At 46.3% G+C, this 27,061-nt stretch overlaps 1 protein-coding gene across 1 annotated transcript in view; it reads left to right on the top strand.

Annotated features, from left to right (window-relative positions):
- The window catches only part of LOC133355511 (leucine-rich repeats and immunoglobulin-like domains protein 3), a 114,696-nt gene that overhangs the window by 63,655 nt on the left and 23,980 nt on the right, over nucleotides 1-27,061 (top strand). The window contains 8 exon segments of the mRNA XM_061572836.1: nucleotides 1,398-1,541; nucleotides 5,397-5,540; nucleotides 7,769-7,849; nucleotides 11,901-11,972; nucleotides 13,532-13,603; nucleotides 19,568-19,640; nucleotides 19,642-19,732; nucleotides 22,487-22,635. Coding sequence (XP_061428820.1) covers nucleotides 1,398-1,541; nucleotides 5,397-5,540; nucleotides 7,769-7,849; nucleotides 11,901-11,972; nucleotides 13,532-13,603; nucleotides 19,568-19,640; nucleotides 19,642-19,732; nucleotides 22,487-22,635 — 826 coding nt within the window.

Raw genomic sequence — 27,061 nt, 5'->3', positions numbered from 1 at the left:
CTGCCAAGGGTGCATTGGTTAACACGCTGGGCTTGCGAATCCAGAGGTCGCAAGGTCGATCCCCGGCCACCGGCAGTTGAAACGCCGGGCAGGTTCATTAAATCTACCGCCCCCCCCCCCCCGGCCCACTCTGTCCACCGAGCAGGTGGGGTGAAGTGTGGGTACTACCGCCTCCAGCGTGAAAGAATATTCCAAAGTCCACTGCAGAGCTGCTGTCTGGAGCTCCCTATAGCGGAGGCATTTCCATCAGCAGTGATGTGAGCGGGAAATGTCTCGGCTGCAACGTCACCAATTTGCCATTTGGTCAAGAGGAACGATGTGTTCCGACATGAATCGGGGATTTTTGTGTGATGGATATTGGGAGTGCTGCTTGTGTGCGATGTCCACTGAAGGCTTCTGGACCAAAGGGAATTAGTCATCAAAGTGGTCTGTGCATATTCTTAATGGCAGAGGGTGGTCACTGACCACACGCATATTGTATACTTTTATAAGCCAACCATGCTAATCGGAGGTGCAGTTTGTTGAACCACCGACTGATTGAGTTATGCGCGGAATAGATGGAACTCATTTATTTTAATATTTAGATTAACCATGGTTTTTTTTTATATGCACATCCTGTCATCAAAACATATTGCCAACCATCTCCTTATATAAACTTTCCTTACCCTTGTTCTTTTCAATTGAGAATAATAATAATACTTTTACAGTATACTATAACTTCATTGGTTTTAAGCTGGTACCGTAGTTAGGGGGCTCATTGCAAGTACATATCCCATGGTGGGCTCAGTCAGAGCTTGACTTAGCCCATCATTCCTCTGCGGTTGATACAACGAGTACCCGTTTTGTTGTGAAAGTCAACAGCAGTTGTACGACGGAAAGAGCGGCCCCCCTTCACAAGAATGTGGATCTTCACCATTGGAACCTCATTTGCCAGTAAAAAATATGATATTTTTTTTTTTACTGGCAAATGAGGTTCCAATGGTGTAAATGCTTAACCTGAGCTCTCATACTCTGATGGTGCATTGTCTTTGAGTTGTGCACTTTTTGGCGTCATCTGGTCCAACCCATGTGAGACTAGGCTCCAAGGAAAGCTGTCTCGGGTGTGGACCAATCAACTGCAAGGACAGTGCATACATTATCAGAGTTGTGTTTTTTGTTTGCATTATGACTGCAGGTATTGTGGTCTATGCAAACATCACTCCTCGTAAAAAAAGGTGCCCATTTTGTTGCCAGATAGAAGGGTAAAAAACAATTATCAATGTGGATCTTGTCTGCCGCTAATTTGATGGCCACCGACCAGATGCAAGCATAAAAAAAAATTGTCCATAACAAGCGAGCGGGGCGGACGTGTGGTGGAAAGTTTTGACGGCTGTGCTCCCGTGCCCTGCCTCCTGCAGTCAGTTACAGCACAACAGACTCACGGAGGTGAGCACGGGGTGGCTGTACGGGCTGCAGTCCCTCCGCCACCTGCATGTGAGCCGCAACGCCATCACCGCCATGGACTCGGAGGCGTGGAAGTTCTGCGAAAACCTCTGGGAGCTGTGAGCAAAGCAACGGCACCCTCCACTAATGCGCACCCATGGGTACACGGGTTACCGGGCAGTGCCCGAGCGGTTGGTTATTGTATGTATGTGTGTGTTGATGTTGAGGGGGAGCGGTGGTGCAACGGTTCAGGCGTTGCGCTACGAACCCGGAGACCCCAGTTTGATTCCCGCTCACGGCCAACACCCGTGACGATTGTCTGATCCAGTCCTGGGCGATGTGTAAACATCGCCACTAGGGAGACAAAGGCGGCCGGGCGTGGTGTTTGCCACCCACCCCCTCGTGTGCCGTGTCGGCCTTCGTAGGTGCTCGCTAACAGCACTTGCCCCAACAGTCTGTAAAGGCTATACGGGGGAACTTTTTTTTCCTTTGCTGATGTTGCACTTCTTCCGCACCGTACGTAGCCAACCGTGCTAGTCGGAGGTGCCGGCTGACTGCCTTAGCTGCTGCCTTTCCCCCCCCCCAGCCCCCCTTGTCTATGGTTCCTCCTCACGCCACGGAATCATTCTCGTTTTGACAATGTTGGAGGCGCTGCCGAGGCGCTACGGGTGAGCACACCGGGATTTCAATCCGCAAGGGTCCCCCGTGCTGTTCGGAAAAAAGAGCGTTTTGTAGGTCATTGGATTCCTCCAGCATAAATGAACGTCCCGATTCTGATTCGGTTTAACCCGGCGAGGCCGTTGAAACCTCGGGCAAGTTTCAGAAATCCCCACCGTTGCCTACCCGGCCATTATGAATGGGTACACCACGGTTAGTGGATCGGCAGGCCGCGTTTGGTGGGGTCCAAGTGTGTGTACTCCCGCCTCTGCCAAGATATCTGGCCGGCGTGGAAGAGTAGGCCTATGTCCCTCTTAGAGGTGTTCTCTAAAGCTCCTCCTAAGTGGAAGCCCCTCGCGGCCAGCAGTGGAGTGAGCAAATGGGCCTTGCCTGGTGAAATAAAAATAGCTTTTAGTTTTTACGTGATTAATGGGCTGCACCTTTATATTTTACCAAGGGGTTATCTGAACCATTATCCACCATTACTAGATTCGGTGTTGCCTGAAGTTATTATGTTTCAACGTTGTGAGCCAAGAAAACCGAACAAAAAACAAAACTTCAAACATTTGCGGATTTCCATCATTGGAGACTGCCGTTCGCATTCTCATATCGTCTTGTCCTTCGTGGGTAAATTATTCTCAACGGATCCCTGGTTCTGGGGAAATAACCACAGTAGATGCGCGGTCCATTTGGGAAGGCCTCTATTGTCCGACATTAAATTAAATGATACACCCACATTCTCCCGCCATATCTTGCGGTGCTCACGATAACACCGTAAACACTAATTTATTTGGAAATGCTTTTGGTGTTTAGTTTACTCTCCTTTCCCACACCTCCGATTAACACGGTTGGCTCCGTACGGTGCGAAAGAAATTCAACATGCATATACATTTTACACGTAGGCTTTCGCGACAAATATTATTCATAATATAGGTTTTTGGGTCAGATCGCGTTTTTTATAAATGTGTTGTCACCCTGAGGCTGCAACAGGAGAGCTTCGCCATTCTTCCCCAATGAAGCTGATTGTAATTATCAGCGAAACGTCGTACTCAAATTTAAAATGCTGTTGATCCTCTCTTCAGCACACCGGTGGGCTAAAGAAGTGAATTATTTTGTCCTTTGAAAACGTGACACATTTTTTACTGTTTGGCCGTGTCGGGTGGTGGAGGGTTACGACACAATTATAAATAACGCGATCTGACCCAAAAACCTATATTATGAATTCATATACATATTATACTCAAACAGCAAATTATGTTATTGCTTGTGACACCTATTTCTAAAGGGCCGATGGCTATTATGCTCATAAGCGCTGCGCGTGTACATTGACTGTTGTTAAATGGCTCGAGAAACGTTATACTTTATCCTTGTGGGACCTGCTCACGGACATGGTAATGAGATCAGTTCGCTGTGGAAGACTCGTTTTTTTGTTTGACTCGGTGTGTGTGAACACAGCTACAGCAAGGAGTGCAAAAGAAAGTGCTATTCTGCCGATGCCCTGAACACGTAGCAAATTGTCCCCACGTGAGGCATTCTCCAAGCGTGTTTGAGAATGGTGCATTAATCGTACATAAATATTTTACGCGAATGTTGATCATTGCATTTTGAAATAGGTTCCTTCTTTATGTGTATTATAGAGCGACATTTCCGTGGAAACAAGCCAGGCTCCTGCTGTAAATTTTCAACAAACCCATGCTGTGAACAAACCTCACGATGAACTATGCTGAATAATAATTGTAGCTCGTGCAAGGATGGATACAAAGTGGAAAACTTGAAAAGCATTTTCGGCCCAAGTATTTTGTCCGTGTCTTTTAAATATTCATCACAACAGCGTCCAATGCCATTTTCATCTGTGAAAAAGCCTTGGACGCCCGCAAGCGTGGCAGAGAATGATTCGCATAGTGTCTATTCCACAGTTCAAGGCAGAAACCTTGTTTACTGCTGCTGCATTGGGAGTTGGCATAGGATTTCAGACTGTTTCGCATTAGGCTCAGAGGCCAGTTTGCTGCCTCTAAGCTTTACCCGGCTGACCACGCGTGACGTTTCTAATTATAAACAATGCGTATAAGTGTTCTAATTAAAACAAATATGAGACCTTATACATTTATGAATAATTTCTTTCAGCACCTGATCTTGAGAGTTAGGGCAACTTAGCTTCGTGCTTGTGTCATCACTGAGCCAGCGTTGCTGGGATTATGGGTGTAAATCCAGGGCTCCAACCGGGGAGTTATTCAGGTTTTCACGTGTGTAGCGATTTTGATGGTTTCAGCTCAGTGGATTCTGTACGAATAAAATGTGTCGCTGAACGTGCGACTATTAAGGAACTCCAAAAATGTATATTTAGTGAGCGGCGCAATTAATTTTCTCACCGACTGACACATGCTCATATTTAGCTATTCGTTCTTAGGAAACGTTGCAATTTTTTTTTATCCTGGACATCCGAAATGACTCCCACAAACAGCAACATTTAAAAAGGAATTTGTCTAATTTCCTGAGCAGAATCCTTCTGAAAATAAAAAATAAATTAATATTTTCTTATGCATCTATATATTTTTTTACATTTCCCCCACACATGTTTAATCTCCATTGTGCTTTCGGCATGATGTCACGAGCTGTGTCGTGTCGTCATCAGCGCGGGTCTCTCGCAGAGCGGTGCATCCCTCAGGGAAGTGGATAACACAGAGCTACCTCTGGGGTCCCCTTCAAGTGACCACCTGGTCCAAATGGTAGAGGGCAGCACTTCCGAAAGAGAATATAACGACTCAAATGTGGGTTTCCTGGCAACATTAAATTCTGTTAGTGGCAATCGCTGCGTATTTATGAAGCGTTCTGTGTGTAGACTGGTCTGGTGCTAGATTTTCTGCTCTAATTTTCTCTGCTTCTGCTGCTCCTTTAATCACCACATGTACAATCAGTCAATGAACTTGAATTATAACTTGTTCAAAGTCTTCTTTTGCAAAGGATACCTGAGGTACACATACATGAAACAGCGCAGTACAATTGTATTTAATTTCAGAAATAAAACACAATGGTGAACCAAAACAATTATGGACCTAAACAGAAAAGCTATAATCAGATAAATACAAAAACGGTGCAACGAATTACAAAAACCTGTAAGTTCATCTGAATTACTAAAACATAAAATGAAATTTTTATTTTTGCCCCTTCAATCGCAGCCAACAGCTTCGTCATAATAAACGTGTTAAGCTCAAGAAATGGACGAGCCTAAAATGTATTTTGAAAATCATCCTCTTACCCCAAGAGCTGTAAACGGTGCCATGGTGGTGACGATGCGACTGCCTCCATTTTCATTCCAGGGACCTCTCTCACAACGGCCTGACCCGTCTCAACGAGGCCGCGTTCGTCGAGCTGGGCTCCCTGCAGAGCCTCTCGTTGGCTCACAACGCCATCAGCCACATCGTGGAGGGAGCCTTCCGCGGGCTGTCTTCTCTCCGTATCTTGTGAGCGCCCACCGGCACCCCAGCCGGCCACAAACAGGGTTACATTCAGCGTTGAGTTCAACACGGCAGGGCACAAGCTCTAAAGGATTTCATTTTCTTGCACAGGCTATGTACCTTGCTTGGATCGCTCTGAGGTTGGAATGTTTAATTGTTAATCTGAAGGTTCTGATACTGCTGTGTCGGTTTTCGTGGTTGTGCTGTATCGCGCTCCACTGTGTTTGCCTGTACGTCCCGCTGTGTTGTATCGCACGATCTTCGATGTCTTGCGCCACGTGCCGACGGTAGCTTACTCCGGCAAGTGAGAGGGCGACCCGCTCAATTCCTTCCCTGCGGAAGCTCTCAGCGCGTGTGGGGCGAATCGTCGGGCGAATTGTCCCGAACAAGACGCGGGAATGGGAAGCTAGAAGGTTCCGAATTTAACAGGCCTCTCACTGCACGGCATTGCCGACGTTAGATCGTTATGTTTATTTGGTGTCTGCGCAGCGGTGACTTTTTAGTATCATAATAAAGCCTACGCATTAAACTGGTCCAAATACCGGCCGGGTGTGGGGCCGTGCCAGTGGCAGATTGCAGAGACTGCGCGTTCCATAGCCATTCACGGGTTGAACCCATTGACCCTCCGCATTCAATGTAATGAGTACCACGTCATGAGAAGGCACCAGTGGCACCAGTAGTCGTCCTTTGGAGAGGTCGACGACCTGACCAAGTCAATGCGAAGTTTCCACCGTCGGCTCAGGCATGCCAGTAGATGTGATCCCCGGTGATCCTCGCAGTAACAAAGACGACCGCAGCGTCGCGCTGCACTTACAGATGTGCTTCTGCGGCCGTCTGGAACGTTCTTCCTTCCGATATTAGGAAGCTACTGGAGCTGTGCACTTTTAAATCTAGATTAAAAACTCATTTCTTTTGAACTGCTTTTTGTGCATAATAGAGGTTTTTTGGGTTAGATCGCGTAAATATATAAATGTGTCTGTAGTTAAAACCCGCCACCACCTGAAACAGCCAACTAGTAAGGGTTTTCACTTAAACAGAACATTCCAATTCGTCACTAGTACAGCACACCGGTGTGTTGGAGAGCCAAGCCACAACATTTACAATCTGAGTACGACATTTCGCCAGTAATTACAACTAGCTTCATCAGGCGACAGCCAGATTTGTGGAAAAGTCCACCTGTTTCGTTCCTTATATAGAGGCATAGATGTGGTGACCACCCTTCTGCGCTCTTGCACAATGTGGATGGGGGTGGGGGATTACTGAGGCAACGTACATTATGCATGTGCGTTATGCGAGGCCTTTGAACTTGTCCTTCCTGTCTATTGTGTTTATTAAAATAGCCCTACCAACAGTAATCCCTATTGAAGTACGCTGCCCTTTATAGGCATGCATTTAAATAATGTATTATTTGATTGTTCCCTTCCACGCAGCACAAAGGCGGTAGCTATCCGAATGGTCAAAGTCATTTTTTATTTCTTTCAGTTTCGATAGATTCTCTAATTAGTCTTGGCCAGTTGTAGCTAGTTTTGCACAAAACTTCAACATTATCAAAATAAATTGAGTGTCCTTGTTGGCACGCGTGTTCTGCTACTGCTGACAGTTGTATTTGGGAGAACTAGCTACTACTGGCCAAGACTAATTAGAGAATCTATCGAAATAGATTCTATATCTATAAAATTACTGCGTCATTTTACCGCAAAAAAATGCTCATATATTAACAACACTTGTGGGAAAGTAAGTACAGTAATGAGCTTTCAAAATGCTTTGCCTTCGCGTACTCTGCCTCCAGTACATTAGCACAAGTTTCTGTTTCGGTGAATTTTCTATAAATATATTATACAGCAATAGCGCAAAATGTGTTGGGGTCCACGGCTTTTTCCAAATCGTGATTTCCCCTTTGGCACCTGTGCTGCACGCAAGACGCGTTCCGTTTTTCTTCACGCCCGCCGTGAAATCGCCTTTGAAAAGGTGCGGACGACGCGCGGGGGAACGACTTGGGCACTTGTGACCGAACGCGACAGCAGAGTCAAGGGGGGGAGGGGGGTGCAAATATTCCTTGAGCAAGACTCAATTCCCTGAGCGGGGGGCACTTGAAGGGATGTGATCTCGTCTGTGTGCGGAGTGTTCATGTGGTTAAGTGATTATCCAAGGGTTCGACGCACTTGGCTCAACACGATGCCACTGCTCATCAGGATTGACTCTTGGCACCGTGCGCTCCGTTCAACTGCTCGCAGGGACTTGGGAGGCAACCAGATTTCCTGGACGGTGGAGGACATGCAAGGAGCATTCACGGGTCTCAGCGCCTTGAGCAAACTGTGAGTGTCGCGCAAATGTGAGCACGTGTGACCGACTGAGAGCAGCGGCAGTGGTTGCCAGGGATGGGCTAACCGTGAACTGGGTTTCATCCTCCTTTAGAACTCATCAGCATGGCGTAGTTACAAATGAGTACCGGTGACTATACTGTATTGATGAGTCCTACGAAACCGACCTGCAGTTGTTTATCACGACAATATTGCTGCTGCAGTGTTGCTGTGGTGGCCCAAGAAAAGTGGACCACAATGCACTTCTTCAGGAAATGCCAAAGTGTTTTTCATAATGCATGAAGGCTGTCTGCTTTCTTTATATTTATGCGTGCTGCCTAACACAAGGTGCAATGGGGTTGCAATGTGACGTTTCTTTGAACAACTAATAACAAAACCCAAAGTCAAGCCTGTTGCTATACCCGTTACTAAAGGAACCCGTGTATCATATGAATACAATTTGGATTTACAATGCATCTAAATGGAATTGCATACACAAGAATGTGGAGGGGTGAGGCTGGGTGGGGCGGGGGCACGTGCTGATAGGAGAATGACGATTGACAATGAGCTCTAAGGTTGTGGTGGAGGGAGGGTGGGGGTTGATGAAGTGACATTGTCAACCAAGGGATGGGTGAGAATAGAAAGGACTTTGAGCCACGGTCGGCTACATATGGTGCGAAACAAGTTCAACGTACGCACATAGATGCAGTGGGAGCGAGTCAGCAATGTGGACTATTAGTTCAAGACCGTGCAGCAATTGAGAGGAGAAGGGGCAATTTCTCTGTGAGCATTGTTCGACTGGGTTAGTCAACAGAGTGTTTTGTTTGCTGAAGTTGAGGCCACGTGGGGGTGGGTAGAGTGAGAAAAAAGAGGGTGGGTTAGAGGCGGGAGAGAGTCCACGGAAGATCGAGAAGATGACGACGACGATGATGATGACGATAATCCTGTCCAATAGTTGAGATTTCTAGCCGGTGAAATTATCTGAGGTTCAGGATTAAGTTGACATGGGGCGAGTGTGGGTAGCTGATGAGAAGTTCAATAAAGAGTTACAAACATGAAGACGATTATAATATTATAGCCTAGCAATTAAATTACTCTTCGGGAATATACTTGTAGGCACTAACATATGAATGCACAGGTAACCACGTGTATAGCTCAATGAAGGGAGCACAAGTGAAAGTGCACAATCGATCCAGGTACACTGGAACTCTCATACACGTGCACATGCGAGGCACGTTCACCTTGAGTAAACTGTGAGTGTTGTGCAAATGTGCGCAACTCAGAGCAGCAGCAATGGGCGCAGTGATTGGCAAACTGTGGAGCGGGTTTCATCCTCCTTTAGGACTCGGCGGCACAGTCGTTACAAATTAGCAAAATTGCAATCTCGATCCAGATACGCTGGAACTGTTATAACAACAACAACAACAACCGCCATTCGCCACTAAGTGAAGGAGACGTCACCACGCCGCCTGTGCCAGGCCAGGTGCACGTTGAGGCCACGTAAAGTGTCGAAGGCTCGCTGGCAGGAGGTCGCGGGGACAGACCCCGGTGCCATGGGTTGGCTGACTGAGATGACTGACTCTTATAGACCACACAGACACACACAGACACATTTAACCTCCCCCCGGCCCCTCCCTACTCGATACCATAAACTCCATCTCCATCTTGCCACTCGTAAAATAGTGCGACGGGGAGAAGGCATTGTTAAATGAAGGTCAATTGGAGCCTTGGATGTTGAGGTTTCTCATCAGTGTGCACTCAAATGCCAATAAACTAGGAGGATCCCAGAATGCAACTTAACATCACCCGTTCCACGAAAGGTTGCAGTCCTCTTTGGCCCGGCTTTTTTGGGGGCAGAAGAAAGTATTTCGGGAAATAAAGCTTTCCTTTCAGTCGCAGCCTCTCATTAAATATGGATGAGGTTGGAAAAGGGTAACTGGAGACAACCCGTGCATGACAGCACTTCAAGAGGGTGTCGGAAATGTGAATCGCCGTGCTGGCATAATTCCACACACAAAGAAACGACTTTGTCAATCAATGCGAAGAATGCAGCCCCGCATTGCCGGGTGTGCGTAACACGCGTATCGTTTTTTTTAACGGGCACAATTATAGCGTTGTTATTATCATTATTGTGGAGGGCTTTTATTTGTTTATGATGCATTTTATTTGATTCGCCATTTTTTTTTGCCATCTCTAAAATTGTTCGACGGTAATTTAGTCCGTCTCGGCCTCATTAATATGCATGTGGACATTTCCTAATGTGAATACAGATGCCCCCTGTCTAGACGTGATGATAATACTTGGCAATTTGGCATTTGGGCGTATTTTAAATGAGTAGTCAAAACAAATCATTGGAAATATGTATAAGTCAGTAAGGTTACCAGCTGGTCTTTACCACCAGGTTTGTAAATATCCCCAAGTAAAGCATGAATCTGCATATTCCATTTGGTCTTGATCTCTTGAATGTGTTTGTTTATTGTTTGTTTCGATTTAAAGCTTTCGTGACTGCAGGAATTCATATTCTTGGTTCTTTCGGTAAAGTCACGAAGAAGGGAAACAATAAAATAAAATGAATATTATTTCCCTTCTACGTGACTTTACCGAAAGAACCAAGAATATTGTTTGTTTGTTTAGTAGTTGAGCCACCCAGGCAATTTGACAGCACAGACTTAGATATTTTTCTCGACTCATCACTATATCAACAAATAATTACATTTATTTAAGAACGCACAATTAGTCAAGAAGAAATGAGCAATTAATAACAAGATTTGAAACTACTTTTTTTTTTACAACTTAAAATCCTATCAATGATTCTAAATGCTGTCTGGGACACTGTTACATTATTGAACCAGGCCTGCTGTTTGAATCACCGGTTTTGAACCACATTGTCTCCCAAGGGGAAACAAGTCCCTGAATGCTGTCTATCGCGGTGCGGTGCACAAAGTAAAATGTCCCTTCACGTGATAGAAACGTTGGTGAAATAAAGAACCTCGGTAAATAAACGGGAAAGAGTTTCTACGATGGCCTTGTAACATATTGCACGTGACTTAGCTCCCAGGCAGTCTACTTTCCTCCATTAGCCGGCTACAACAAGCCTTTGTTATTAATTTTAGTAGACATTAAACAACAACAACCGCCATTTGCCACTTAGTGGCCATGACGTCACCGCAGCGCCTGTGCCAGGCTATGTGAACTTTCGGGCCACGTGAAGTATCGAACGCCCGCTGGCAGGAGGTCACGGGACAGATCCAGATGCCACGGGTTGACTGACTGAGATGACTGGCCGATGCATCATCTGTGCCCCCCTACTATGCCAACTTGCTGTGTTTTACTGCGTGAATAGTCATAAACAAACACACACATGCAAGGATAAACGGTTGTAAATTACTTTGTTTTGCAGTTTGGTGTTCAAGACCATTTTTGTGAATACATTCTTCGCCAGAGCCATTTCATTGTCCCAAAGCCATGTGTTTTTGTAGTAACCACAAATCACGGAACGGCGTGGATAATAATACACAAATTATACGCTCTTGTTTGTTGCACCGCGGGATCGTGAGCAATGTCTAAGGCTTGCAGGAGACCTCCATCCAGCAGTGGATTGATGATGGATACTGCCGAGGAACAATTTTGCATAGTTGATGTCAAGGCTCATAGGCTGAGATACGGATGTGATATTTTCGACAAAGTTCTGACTGAAGAGAAAGCAAGCGTAAATAATGGCAATTATTACGGGTTGCGATACATGTCCTTTCTTATATTTGTTGTTTTTTTCGGTAAAGTTACGTAGAAGTAAAATAATAAAAATTAAACATAATAAAATTCTCACGACGTTTGAAACATTAGGACGCTGTCTTTCCGACAGCTGTTTCTTCACCTGAGGACGGCTGTTTGCATTGTGGCTGAAACGTCGTGAGAATTGTATTTTATTATGTTTTATTTTATTATTTTATTATTTCCCTTCTACGTGACTTTACCGAAAGAACCAAAAACATGAATCCCTGCAGTCACGAAAGCTTTAAATCGAAAAATGTGCTTTGTTATTCTACTTTTTTTTTGTTCTCAACAGAAGCCTGCATGGAAACCAGATAAAGTCGATTGCTAAAAAGGCCTTCGTGGGACTGGAGAAACTGGGACAGCTGTGAGTACCGTGTGGGTGGTGCACAACCACCCCTCTTTGGAACGTTTTTTTATCGAGGCCTGCCTTTTAAAATGAATCACTGCATCGGCATGTGTATCTAAGAACACCTGCTCCGCAGTCGGCATTACAGGCATTAGTAATAATTCTGAAAAGTAATTGAAAAAAATTGGTACACCATGTGTTGTGAGCATGTGGGGAGCGGGCGGTGGTGTAGGGGTTCACGCTACGCTGCGCTTCGATTCCCGCTCACGGCCGACACCAGTGAAATTATCTGAAGCGGTCCTGGGTCTTCTCTAGTGTGGTGTGTAGTTAACATCGCCACTAGGGAGACAAAGGCGGCCGGGCGTGATGCTGGCCACCCACCCCCTCGTGTGCTGTGCCGGCCTTCATAGGTGCTCGCTAACAGCACATTTGCCGCAACAGTCTGTTAAGGCTACACGGGGGATCTTTGTCTTTGTTATTGTGCACGGATTGGCAATGGTTGGGTAGTCATTAGTGAACTCCACACTAAGCTCTTGAAAACCTGGGTTTGATTCCCGACCATGCAAGACTGCTGCTGGCAGTCGGTAATCTGGATTTGTCCTTGGTCTCTGTGCGGGACAATTGAGGCTGAAATTCGTTTTTTGCAGAATGTGTTGGCATTAACACCGGGGGAGACAAAGGCTGCCAACAACAGATATGGTCTGGGCCTAACCACAACAATGTGTGGTGTGGTTAGGCTAAATAGGAGTTCGCTAACAATTAATCCAAACACTCTGTCATGCTAGTCTGGAGATAATTGTCTTAAAAAATACATGTTTTGCTACATATCATCAATTTGTTACTGAATTATATGCTTGGTGTCAGGGTTACTTAAGGGTCTGTATTTGTGTAGATACGGAATGGACTGCCTCATACTCGCTGCATCTCTCCGTATGCGTATCAAGCAAAACAATAAAACGGATGAATGCAAATTGATTAGTATTTTGATATTAATGTGAATTCTGGCATATATGTACGAAGTTGATACTATTATCACATTCCTAACCTATTATTCCTTCTTGAAGCATATTAAAATAATTAAAAGCAGCTGTTTCTACATTTCACGAAAAACGTAATTTTAATTGATACAGACACTGCATATTATGCTGGTTATTTGTATACTTGTTTTGAATGAGCCAATTACATCTACAATGTTAGTATGTATTTTGTATTCCTCTGCTATGGCTACCGTGGTGGTGAGATGTTAACTCCCTTGCCTGGTATACAGGAGGTTTTGGGTTCGATCCCGACCCTGACCTTTGTATATTTGGAGCTTGTGTGTCTCTTTCCCTGTGGTCGCGTGGATTTGTATCTGTGTCCTCCGGTTTTTCTCTCCACATTTAGAAACATTCATTAAGAGTATGTGGCAACTAAACATTTCCACGTGATAAGCCACTTCGTTGTGGCCAGATCACTTCTGACAAAGAGCTGCATAACTCAGTGAGCTTTATTTGTTAAAATAAATTTTTTTTGTTTCAATGGTTTCAGATTATTATTCTTCTTCTTGCACATCTCGGAATATCTTTATTTTCCTTCAGAGACCTGATGGGCAATGCAATCGTGTCAATACAAGCCAACGCCTTCAACACACTCAAGTTGCTTCATCAGATGTAAGTATACTCGGCGATACAGTTCGACGTCATATCTCGTTTAAAGTCAAAGCAAGGTCAAAGTGTTTTCTGCTTCAGAGGAGTGGCTGTGACAGTGCTCAACTCTGAGTCAGTGTCACACATTCCACATCTACCTAATGTGGGGCCCAGTCTCTATTCAAAGAACAGCCACTGTTGACTATAACACAATGTTTGTTCATGGGTAGTAAGTGTTGTTTCGTAATTGATTATGCCTAAAAAGTATAGAAAACGGCTATTATTCCCCACCAACTTTGCTTTTGTGAACAGGACAGTGATATTTTGAAATTTACATATTTTCAATGAGAAAACGGGCGAATTTATGTCTTTTCGTTCACATAAAGTGAGAACAAAACAACATATGAATCAGGGGCGGTTTCTTCATTAGGGTGATTGGGCGACGCACCACCAATGTCATTCAACCACAGAGTCACGCTAGCCGTCACTGTCAGCCTCTGGATATAGTCCAATCAGCGTCATGTCACGTTCTGTGGAGTACCGCCTCTTTTTGGGCGATTTCACTCCGGCTGAGAATCGCCCCGTGTGACCCCATAGACTTAATTCAAAGATGTTTTTTTTCAACCGGGGGGCGCTCCAATGCATTCTCTATGGTTTCCGGGAGGGCTCGCCCTTACGTGCTTACGTCATCATACGTGCTCACGTCATCATACGTAAGCACGTTTCATCCAACAATATAATTTGTGGCCACCTAGTGGAATCTTTAATAAAATAAACTTGAGTGGTTTGTTTAAATAGTGAGTATAGAAACAAACAAGATGTATTGTAAGAGTCACTTTATTTTTCATTAATATTAAAGAAGTGAAGTTGCCTTTACATGCTTAAGCTGTTAATTTATCCATTGCATGGGTGGACCTTATCCTTATCAATCATCCAGACATTTGCCCCCCCTGAGAGATTTTGCAGGAGCCGCCACTGATATGAATCAAACCTTTATTTATGCTAAAGTAATACAAAATTACTGCAAAAGATTTTGAAGTGAGTAGTTTTTCGTGATGTATGATTATACTGTAAATCACTTTCACGAATCAGCCCCCAAATGTAGTCTCCCATTATGTTCTCGTTATACTGTCCTTGGTAGCGGCGTTCAAAGTCCAGTATATCCTAGTGGAAGCGCTCGCCTTGCTCCTCCGAGTACACTCCCATATTCTCCTTGAATTTATAAACATGAGCATCAAGGATATGGACTTTGAGGGACATCCTACAGCCCATTGTGCCGTAGTTCTTCACCAGTCTCAATCAGCTCCACATAGTTTTCGACCTTCTGATTGCCCAAGAAGCCACGAACCACTGCGACAAAGCTGTTCCGAGCCGCTTTCTCCTTACAAGTGAGCTTCTTGGGGAATTCATTGCACTCCAGGATCTTCTTTATCTGTGGTCCGACAAAGACACCGGCTTTGACCTTTGCCTCAGACAGCTTAGGGAAGAAGTCTTAAAGGTACTTGAAGACTGCCGACTCCTTATCTACAGCTCTAACAAATTGTTTCACAAGGCCCAATTTGATGTGCAGTGGTGGCATCAGCACCTTCCGGGGGTCCACCAGTGGCTCCCACTTGACGTTGTTCCTCCCCATAGAGAACTCGGTCCGCTGTGGCCAGTCCCGCCTGTGGTAGTGCGCCTTGGTGTCTAAATCTTTTGTAGACATTTTTGTATTACTTAAGTTTAAATACATGTTAATTTTGATTTATGTTATTTTTTTCTGACTTTATGTGAACGAAAAGACACGAATTCGCCAGTTTTCTCATTGAAAATAGGTACATTTCAAAATATCACTGTCCTGGTCACAAAAACAACGTTTGTGGGGAATAATATTCATTTCCTATACTTTTGAGGCATCAGCAATTACGAATTAATGCTTACTACCCAGGAACATTTTTGTTTTATTACAGTGTAATCCTGGCGTTGTAACCACAGTGCCACATTGCTGGAACTATGCGGGTTTAGTGGTGCTTGAAATGTAATTTGTTTAAAAGCCTACATTCATAATTGTAAATGACCTCCATATTATTTCAATTAACCTGCTTTTATAATAGTTTAAAGGCGTTTTCCCACTTTCACTTAAATGTTTTACAACACAGCACTATTTCAGTGTACGAAGTATGTGCACATATTCCCATACAAAGACAAAGATCCCCCATGTAGCCTTACGAGACTCTTGGGGCAAGTGCCTTCATAGTGCAGGAGCCCTCTGAAAGTCGGCACGGCACACGAGGGGGATGGGTGGCCAGCACCACACCCGGCCGCAGCTGTCTCCCCAGTGGCGATGTTTACACACTCATTTGAGGCCGAGTCGACCTAGGGGAGGCCCTGGACTGGTTCCGATAAATATCACTGGTGTTGACCGTGAGCGGGAATCGAACTTGGGCAAGCCGGGTTTGTGGCGCAGCGCGAAAACCGTGCCACTACCACTCCCCACGTGCACACACACACACGGCGTACCACACACGCGCGCGCGCACACGTGCCCACACACGCGCACACACAACGGGCACGTCTCCACGTACCCATAGTAATAGTGCTTTCTCGGAGGAGAAACTCGACAGAGGGAACTTGTTGATTGTTGTATTAGAAGCTCTGTCGTGACTTTATTGGCATTTGGCCTGAGCAGGATTTTTTTTTTCTTCAGCCCTGACCCAAAACCCCAGAAGGGAAAAGTGGTTTCATTCCGTGTGGTTTTTCTTTCCGTCTCTGTCGTTGACGTTGCTACAAGTTGGCGAATCTGATGAATGTGTATAAAAGCATACAAATATGTAACAAGTAAAAAAAGCGTAATCTGGCTTCCAGCTATTAGTTAAATAGTAATGCAGTGATAATAGTGGAAAGCTACATTAAAAGTAGGGCAGTGGTAATAATGGAACGTTACATTAAAAATAGGAGACTCTGTGCCGCCTTCAATGCATAGCCCACGCGCAAGGTCACAACCCGAATTTTTGCCAAATAACAAAAAAAAAGAAGTCGAATGGGAATTGCGCTTTTGGCTTTCGGGCAGATTGCTAAAGGTGAAAAGCACGGTCCTGTGCTAAAGTGGTAATCCTTGTGTTACAACGGTCGCTCAGGCCCGGTTCATGAACCAGCCTCCTTCGTGCGTTATTGATCCTCCACAATCGAGAGTGTGTGTGTGTGTGTTCCCATTTTCTGGACTGCCCTAAGCCGCGTGAACTCTGGTCGGCCCTAGCATCGTGCCGCGACTCCGGCATGCTGTGGCATGAGCCCATGTTCCCTTCGCTCGCACGCCGTTGGATGGACCCGAGTGTGAAGTGAGGGTCGTGTATCACACGGAATCATTATCGGCTCCGTCCAAGCCCCACCGCTGTGTGTACACGTACGTCCGCCGAACTTCTTTCGCACCGTACGTAGCCAACCGTGCGCATCGGAGGTGTTGGCGTACTGCCCAGCTGCTGCCTTTCCACCCTTTGGCTGTGGTTCCTCCTCATACCACTGAATAATTCTCTCACTCCGAGAATGAACGAATACTGTGTGTCCTCTTACTGGTTTGAGATTATCAGGGGTGCGGGGAAGGACAACAAACTTAACAACAACAACAAGCGGTTCTAATGTGCTCGCATTCACAGTTGCCGTGCATCTTTGTGAAAGGATTGTGTGTGTGTGTTTGTCTGCAAATACATGCAAATGTTTATCAATAGATAATTAGCTATGCTGGTTGAAGGTGTGTCTATCATCTGGCTCTTAGAGTAACTGATCTAACAATAAAACTTATTGGGTTTTATCTTCCTGTGACCTGAAAAAACATCACGGTTTGGCGAAATTTCAAGTATAATGTCGAACATCATTGCTGTTTCCTTCCATTCTGACTTTGAAAAGCAAGAAGGTGAATATTCTAGTCGTTAAAATCCTTATTGAACTGGCTCCATTGGGTTGACAGGAAGGTTGCATCGACTAGACCAAGATGGTATAGTTGTGAAAATAAAGTTATCATTTTAATTATTAGAAGTTACATTACTTGCAACAACTTTAATTTTCCTCGTTCACTTCTCTGGATTGATTCTTGCGAAAGCCAAAGCTCATACAAAGGCAAAGGTTAGCGAGGAGCACCTGTGAAGGCCGGAACGGCACACGAGGGGGTGGGTGGCCAGCAACACGCCCGGCCGCCTTTGTCTCCCCAGTGGCGATGTTTACACGCCGCACCAGGTACTCATTTGAGGCTGAGTCGACCTAGGGGAGGCCCAGGACCGGTTCAGATAATCGTCACTGATGTTGGCCGCGAGCGGGAATCTAACTCGGGTCGCTAGGTTCCTAGCGCAAACCGCTTCACACAGACACACAGGAATCACGCCAACGGAATAGAAAACCTGGATTCCGCTGGATTCGTAGCACAGTGTAGCGCTAACCTCAACACTACCGCTGCCTACAATAGACATCTAGACACACGCACACACGTGCACAAGTTACACACATACGCAGTACGGTCAAACAGCTTGTACATGCACGGCAGAATCAGTGTAACATTCCTTTGGGAAATTCAGTGCAGTCTAGCTTTTCCCCTCTTGTTTCCATGGCCAGCTCAAGGATCCACATTTCCCCCCAGCCGACATTCATAAGAGGTCTATGCTGCGTAGCTGCAGCAGCAGCAGCAGTATCACATGGTGCAGTATTTGTCAGTGTTTCCAACGTGCTGATGAGGCCAACTCACTTGGCCTCGCAGTCGAGATGGGCCAGGTTTGTCTCTCCCCATCAAGGCGACTGCCGAAACCGCTCGTGCAAGTTTCTTCACTGAAACCACGCGGTGCTGTTTCCACTTTTGAAGGAGCCAAACAAGTTATTTTCTGGTTCACAAAAATTAACAAGTTGTGGTTTTGCTGCCCACGGTGTAATCGTTAGCACACCGTACTTGCCATGCAGGGGTCGTCGGTTCAATTCGATGCCCGGGCACGGCAGTTGAATCAATGGTGCAGGTTTTTCCTAAATCCCCACCCCGGCCACTGCCTCTGATTACACGGCTGGAGTGACTGGGTTCCACCACAGTTTGTCGATGGCCAGAACTTCGCGCGGCGGTGGTGGTGGTGGTGTAAGATATCAGTGCTTCCCACCGCTTCCCACCGCTTCCTAGACATGTGTGGCCTGCGTAGCAGAGAGGGGCCAAATATCTACCCGAAGTATGTACGTTGAACTTCTTTCGCACCGTATGTGTAGCCAACCGTGCTCATGGGAGGAGCTTTCCAGAGATCCCGACTGCTGAGGTTCCTTCCACCAGCAGGGTCATGAGCAAGACATTTCAGGGCTGTACCCTTTAAAACATTTTTTTTAACAAAAACAACGCAGTTTTAAATAAAACTGTTCAACTATTATGAACAATTTCCTATTTTACCAGGTAAGGCCCACTGAGCTATATAACTCTTTTTCAGAGGCGACCTGGCCACAAATGATAGCTCAACGAAGTGGCCAAATACTCAAAACGCACGTTGATTCTAAATGCGGAGGAAAAACCGGAGGACCCGGAGAAAAATCCACGCGACCATGGTGAAAACACGCAAACTAAACTCCAAATATACAGCCGCAGGCGTCAGGGTCGGGATCGAACCCACAGCCTCCTTCATTCCAGGTGAGGTAGTTAACATCTCCTAGCCACCGTGGTGATGATGATGAGAGACACGCAAACTCCAAATATACAGCAGCAGGCATCAGGGTCGGGATCGAACCCACGACCTCCTGCATTCCAGGCGAGGTAGTTAACATCTCCTAGCTACCATGGCACCCCTTCAATGAAACCCGGGGGGGGGGGTAGGGGTGGTCTTGTAGCGGGGCGAAGCGACTCGGACTCGCATACTCGCTGATCCGTTTGAGCACGCGGGCGATCGCGGTGCGAGCACGAAAGCTAAAACAAACCCCGTCTGAAGAGGAGGCCCACACGCCCACGGCCATGTGACCAATCTCTCTATTTCTCTCGTCTCCTGCGCCACTGCCGCCTTAGGAAGCTGAACACCAGCGAGCTGCTCTGCGACTGCCAGCTCAAGTGGCTGCCCGGCTGGCTGACGGAGCGCGGCTTTCGCGCAGTCGGTGGCCGTCGCCTGCGCCCACCCGGCGTGGCTCAAGGGGAGGAGCGTCCTCTCCGTCCGGCAGGAGAACTTCGTGTGCGGTGAGCGACTACGCACGCACATAGTGGCTGGGTACCAAATACAAAGATGCCCCGTATCGCCTGAACAAACAGACTGTAGGGGCAAGTTCTGTCAGCGAGCACCTATGAAGGTCAGAACGGCGCACGAGGGGGTAGGTGGCCAGTACGACGCCCGACCGCCTTTGTCTCCCCAGTGGCGATGTTTACACACCACACCAGGTACTGCTTTGAGGCTGAGTCGACCTAGGGGAGACCCAGGACCGGTTCAGATAATCGTCATTGGTGTTGGCCGTGAGCGGGAATCGTACTCGGGTGGCCAGGTTCGTAGCGCAGCGCGCTTACCGCTACACTGCCACCACAGGACACACGCACACACACGTATGCACGTACGCTCTCTGGGGCTGCGAGGTGGCCCTGTGGAAGAGGGTGCAGCAAGTCAGGTTGCTGAGCTATTCGAGGAGGGTTTTAACCTTCCCCTGTCAAGTTAACCCTTTCCCGTTCCGAGTCGCAGGGTGGGCGTCCCATTCACCTCCGAATCACGGAATGCACAAGCGGTTCAGCATTAATTTTATTTAGAGGCGTAGTGCCGTTTAAAAAAAGACAAGAACCGCATTGTGCACACACGCCCTCCCGCCATGGCCTTGTGGGAGCCTCGGTACCGATAGTTATTTTATTAGAGGTTTTCCTCCGGTTTCGTTTTGAGAACATTCACGTACGATGACGTCATCGTACGTCATCCTACGTCATCGTACGTGTACGACATCGTACACGTAAGTTCGATGACGTAAACGTACGTCATCGGATCGGGAAAGGGTTTATATATGCAGCCAACGCTGGTAGAAGGGGCTTCCACTTGAGCGGAAGCTCTGGAGAGCCCCCTCCCTGGCGTGTTCATTTGGCCGACTCTTCCACACTTACCAGACAATCTGTCCAAGGGGTGAGAGTACCCACACTTTCACCCCTCCACATTGCGACCTGCCGACAGACTTGACCGATGCGTAGGTAGTGATTGGACGCTGAAATATTGCAAAGTAATTCATCAACTGTCTCAATGAAACAGAACTGAGGCCCAGTCTCGGCTTTTCCCTCGCTGTTTTGTAAAGTAATTAATCTGCACTCCAAAGCATCAACACATTGTGTTTCTTGTGTGATACGTTTTACTTTTTGCGTTGCGTAGCAGCACCAACTATAATTATAATAAAACTTCAGCAAGAATGATAATTGAACATTTTATGCACATTTTCACGGCTGTGTGTGTGCGTGTATATAAATATTTTTTTCACGAACAATAAATGCTTAAAAAATTAAAAAAGCAGTTTTGCAAACGGAAATAAATGCAGTTATCATATGTTACATATGCTAAGCGTGTGGGAATACAGACTGCTTTTTGAACCCTGCTGAACATTATAATGGCTTGTGGTTGGAGGGAAAGAGCAATATAAAAACTGGTAGCTTTATCAGGCCTCCATGTTATGAAGTCCAGTCTCCAACTCTCATTATAATTGTTATCATCAACCCTATCTCTCCAGTAACGTCACCTGTTCTATTTTTTTATTTTAATGCCGCAGTGTTTTTGACGAATGATTCGAATTTATTTGTTATTTCCTATGGTAAGGAGGGCTGCCACTACTGCGTGTACCTTAGCCAACCGTGCTAATTGGAGGTGCGCGGGGGAAGGAAAACAAACTAATAAACACAAAAAAGCAGTTCTAAATAAATTAGCTTTCAATCTCGATAATTTAAAAGGTCATAGCTCCAGCGGCTTCCAACTATCGGAGGAAATGGCATTCCAGACGGCCGCAGAAGCGCACCTGCAATGCCGTGACCGTCTTTGTTCGATGGCCGGCCAAAATCCGCTGCTACTGCGAAGATGACCGGATAAATGATGCAGCTCCCCTGCCCTTCAGAATCTGAGCTTGCACACTGACCTTGGGAGAGGCTGCCACCGAATACTGTGTCTGGAATCAAACCCAGGGTCGCAGGCACGGACAGCGCATCAACGCCCGGGCCGACCGCCGCGCCAGCGCCCCCGTCGTCCGTCATAATTCTTGAAGTCACCGTGTAAAAGCAAGCATGACGTATCGCCTCCTATCTCGCGAGTTCAGCGTTGGCACTTTCATGGAAAATGAGAACGGATGTGATTGACCCCTTCTCCAAGGGGCTTGGCGGCTACCCACCCCCCTCCCTCACCATCGCTCGGTGCCCACAGCGACCGTTGCTGCTCGTTCCCCCGATGCGTTTGTGCGCCCTAACGATCCGGCGATGCTGTTGGCGCAAGTTTCACGAACGTGCGCCTGAGTGTGTGTTCTTCTTGAGCGGTTAGCGAAGGCGGTTGGTGCAGCTGCCATTACGAACCTTCTCCACCGGAGTTCGATTCCCGCTCGCTGTCAACGCAAGTGTGATGTTTATCTAAACCGGTCGTGAGACTCCCCTAGATCGACTCGGCCTCAATTGAGTAGCTCGTGCGATGTGTGAACATTGGCACTAGGGAAACAAAGGCGGTCAAGAGTGGTACTGGCCATCCCCCCTTTTTCGTGTGCCGTGCCAGCCTTCGTAAATGCTCGCTAACAGCACTTGCTCCAGCAAACTGTTCAGGCTTTCGAGGGATCTTTACGTTTGTTCTATTGGAGTTATTAAGAACCCTCTGTACAGAGGTCACATTTATATTCACAAAATGCCTGCATGGGTGGTGGTGGACCTGTACCCGTGTGTGTGGTGGTGGACCTGTACCCGTGTGGGTGGTTTTGGACCTGTGCCCTGTGTGCCCGTGTGCAGACGACTATCCCAAGCCGCACATGGTGGTGCACCCGGAAACTCGTGCAGCCGTGCGGGGCTCCAACGTCTCCTTCATGTGCTCGGCCGCCTCGAGCAGCGAGTCGCCCGTCACCTTCCTGTGGCGCAAGGACAACGCGCCGCTCGCAGAGGTACGTACGTACGGTGTGTATGTACGTACATGCATTGTGTTTGTATGCATGTATGTTGTGTATATACAGTACGTAGAACTTCTTTCCCAGCGTACGTAGCCAACCATGCCTATATGAGGCACGAGACACAATAAACTAAACACAAAAGTAGTTATGAAGAAATTTCTTTTCAATCTAGATCTAAAAGTGCATTGCTCCAGTGGCTTCCCAATATCGGAAGGAAGAGCGTTCCAGACGGCCGCAGCAGCCGCATCTGAAAATGCGCAATGCGGTGACCGTCTTTGTTCGATCGTTAGCCAAAAGCCGCTGCTGCTTCAAGTGATGGTGGTTCATGCCTGTTGACGAAATCAGCGAGGCATTGTGGTTAATTTGTGGCACCCACTTTTGTGCGTCACGAGCGCGACCTTCTCAACGTTTTCGTTCACCGCCGCCATCCGTCACCGCTCTAGGGTTTCCGCGATAAAAACAAAAAATATTTCACGATGAAGATGCGAGCATTGTATTTCGCGTTGTCGACGGTCGTCGCGTTGTCAGCTTCACGCCACTTTTATAAACTCGTATTCCACTGTTTTATTTGCGTGGTCTACACGCTTTGCTGTTCTTCTGTTGTGAGTGAAAATTACCAAAGGCATACAACTGTAGTTGCCGCGACATAAGCCTACCACAAGTCATGTAATCATGCACGTTCAACAACAACAACTGCCATTCGCCACTAATTGGCGGATGATGTCACCAAGGCGCTTGTGCCAGGATATGTGCACTGTAAGGCCACATTGCACATTCACAACCAGTAATACGCCCGTGCTGTCCGATGCACTTTAAGCAATTCAATTATCGGAAAATGCAATCAACTGCGGAAATGATGAGGTCACGCAACTATAATGCCGTCAATTCATCTGCAAAACATGTTGCTAAAGTACCCATTTAAAGGGTAATAAACTATGTAGGACGTTTAATTTTGTCTTCTCTTATTACCTCATTAATATTTTGTCGGGAAGGAAAATATTTGAGATAACAAAAAAAATACGTGACAATGTTGAACAAAATCGATGTTTTGCCGTGATACTTGGTATCCTGATACTGTGACATATCGGAGTTTCTCAGTATCACTGGAAATATGATCTTAAATCCATCCGTTTCTCAATGGAAGGACGTCACAAACGTTTTTGATGAAGACTCTGAAACCAATCGCTACGCAACTTGCCTCGCAGCGTATCGATGGCAATGCTCGTATTTGTGTAACTATTTGGCAAGATTGGCGACGAAATCCTTTCAGCAAAGTGTTTTTCATCATCATCATCATCAGCAGCAGCAGCGCCAGCAGCCATGTTGGTTAAACTGCTAGTTCAGGATCTCCTCACGTTGTCACCAATCCCCATGGTCCCACCACGCCACAACACATTTTTTCCCCTCGCATCAGCCGATCTCATCTCTCCATCTCTCTATGCTGGTCAACCTCATGGGAGCGTTCCCCTTAACACTGTTGATGCCTTGCTCAGTTGCAGAGTGAATAGCAGCTATCAGTTACAGCAGGGTGGGTGTGAACTCGCCTGCCGAATCTGCGATTCCGTTTTTTTTTGCTCATCTGCGTCGTTCCACGTGCGCATTTGTTGGTGCGTCCGAATCTCATAGCAGGCTCTTTAAACCTTTCCCATTGTGATGACGTACGTGTACGTCATTGGAACGTATCATAGAGTGTGGCCGTGCCGCTCCAGTTCTCTGCGGTGAGTACAATGTCTTTAACAAACAAGGGCGCTACGCCTTTCTAAATGAAATTAACGCAAACCGCTTGCGCGTTCTGAGATTCAGCGGTGAACGGGGACACCCACTCTGCAACTTGCAGACCTCTGGGAATGGGAACGGGTGAAGTTGTATAGCCAGGTTGTTTAAATCCTCACCAACAAGATACATTATTAACACGTGGAAATATCTCCTTCTGCATTATCACGCTTTCTGATAATGTGCTGGATGCGCATGTCAACATCTGAGTAAGCATTTTTATTTTTTCAATGCACTCCACTTACGTTGACTTTTTTCCACCGAAAAATGTCACAACACCCTTCTCGTCCCTTTCTATGCGCCTGCTACGTTTGGTCTTCATACCGGCTCGTTAAAAGTTCGCGGAGATGCATCAAAGTTATAAATCTGACATGTTATGGCATCTTGTGACAAGAGCTTGGGGGATCCTCGAGTAGATACGCTTTGCATTATTGAAACATGGCTTAAGGCTCAGAAATTCCGAGGCTCGAAATATTTGTGAAACTCCCGAGCGGGCGGAAAGTTTTCCGCATTTACTGTTTGCGCAGCAAACCGTGGCCAATGAATCTGTGTCACCGCTTTGGAAATTAAGCCCGGAACACCTGTGTTTATCGTTCTGAACTCGGCTGCCCTTCAAAATGAGACCATCGGCCTTGAGAGCTGTTGGCCTTGCGCAAGATCCAACTTGTTCGTATTCGAGTTGCACTGGAGAATTCCTAAAGTTGTAGACCGCCAGATGTTACAATTACGACGAGAAATATGTTGCGCATTATAAACAACAAATTCTGGCAAATGGCCGTCCTTCACCCGAAAAGATCAACATTACTACCTTTACGATAACTCAAGTTTAATCTTCAGCCCCTTCGTCCGCCCACTGTTGTATGAACGCCTCGCCATGGCTTTATTGGTCATGGGGGTTTTAATTGACCATACTTCACCATGGTGGTCAGTTCCGGTCGGTGTAGGGGAGCCCAAGACCGGTGCATCAGATATCACTCTGCGCTGGTTGTTAAATACAGACGGCAATTGAGCTCAAATACTCTTTGGTTCTTTCGGTAAAGTCACGTAGGTAGACCACAGCAAGAAAAACGTTCTTGCTCTGGTTGTCCCCCCTGATGAAAATTGCTTGTGTTGCGATCGAAACGTCGTGATCTATTATTTTTCTACCTACGTGACTTTACCGAAAGAACCAAAGAGTATGGATTCCTGCAGTCACGAAAGCTTAAAATCAAGATTGAATTGAGCTCAAGTTGCCAGATTCATAGTGCAGTGCGCGAACCACTGTACCGCCGCTCCAACCCACTACCCACATGCAGAGCATTTAAACGTTGTAATTAAGTTAATATAACATCCGCAAGATGTGGCTCATGGCTGAAGCAATTAAAGGAGGCGCGCAGAAGGTACTTATAATTGATCATATTTACACAAATGTCGAAAGCACACGAAACTTTGTTCAGTTCAGTGTCGTTCATAACAGCCTCGATGCATTTTCAAGGGATGCTGAAATAACAAATGCAGTCAATTACTTTCGAGAATAAATGTATACACGCGAGTGCTTGTGGCGGTGGCATTCGCAATCTATTTTTATTTTTTTGTTAAATGTTCAATTGGCAAATGGGTTGTGCCGGCACGTACTTTCGGTGATGTATATGTCTATATGAAGCCCATGCATTATTATCAAATGCATTTGAAGATATTACAAGCAAGTTTTAATTAACAGATTACTATCTGTGCATTCTTTGCGGCGTGACAGGGGAACCGTTCTTCGCTCTGCCGTCTGCTTAGGAAGGACTGAACGATATTAAATCAGACTCCAGAGTCATTATTTAGAGTGCAGGAGGAGGAATCTGATGAGCTATGAAGCTCTTTTTCACAGATGTCCCAGTATGGGGCAGGTTCAGCGAGCATTAATCCACAAACAATGCAACAACAAAAAACGACAGGAGTGTAGAATAGACGAAAAGGTAAGCATCAATTATATAAGAGTCCGATTTTTCAAGCTTGGGCAAGGCAGCAAAAACAGCAACAAAACAGTCCCAGACCACACCAAGACAAAGACTGCCTGGCTAGGGCATTGGACTTATTGAGATCCCAATACACTCATCAATAAAGAGCCGGAGCGTTTTGCAGCTTATACATACATATTGCCATTGCAACTCCAAATACGTTGTCTCAAACCCTGACACATCCCCCCCCAAAACAACCTAATTTCACCAATAAGTCTTCCCACCAAACGTGCGTTAAAAATCTTCTCGTGCATTAGATCCGCCGAGATTATTTACCTGGAAATAAATGCACCGATTTGTGCTCCAACCCTGGTCCGTACACTCTCGTACAGTTCCTTGAGTGCTAATCTCTTGAGTCGGCAGTGGGGCCCATTCGAGTGGCCTCAGACTAACGAGAAGCATCCGTTCTCTACGTCCCGACACTTTTGACCTCTCCTCGACAGTGAACATCCAAAAACATTTCCCTCCATCGTTTTAATGAGGGCTTTGTCGAGCAGAGGTGACATTTCAATATCGGTGGCTGTTTTCCGGAGGTCCCGGTTGTGTCATTGGAAGTTGGGACTTGAGCATCACGCAGTTTTATTGTCGACAGGATATTGTCCTGGACCCGTATTTCGTGTCCTGATCTCATTTGGAAAAAGGTCTCCGATATAGTGCAATCA

This window comes from Lethenteron reissneri, chromosome 51 (assembly GCF_015708825.2).
Source record: "Lethenteron reissneri isolate LAM-NWPU_2019-01 chromosome 51, ASM1570882v1, whole genome shotgun sequence".
Taxonomy (NCBI): Eukaryota; Metazoa; Chordata; class Hyperoartia; order Petromyzontiformes; family Petromyzontidae; genus Lethenteron; species Lethenteron reissneri.
The sequence above is the reverse complement of the archived record's forward strand: the minus strand, read 5'-3'. Positions and strand labels throughout refer to the sequence as shown.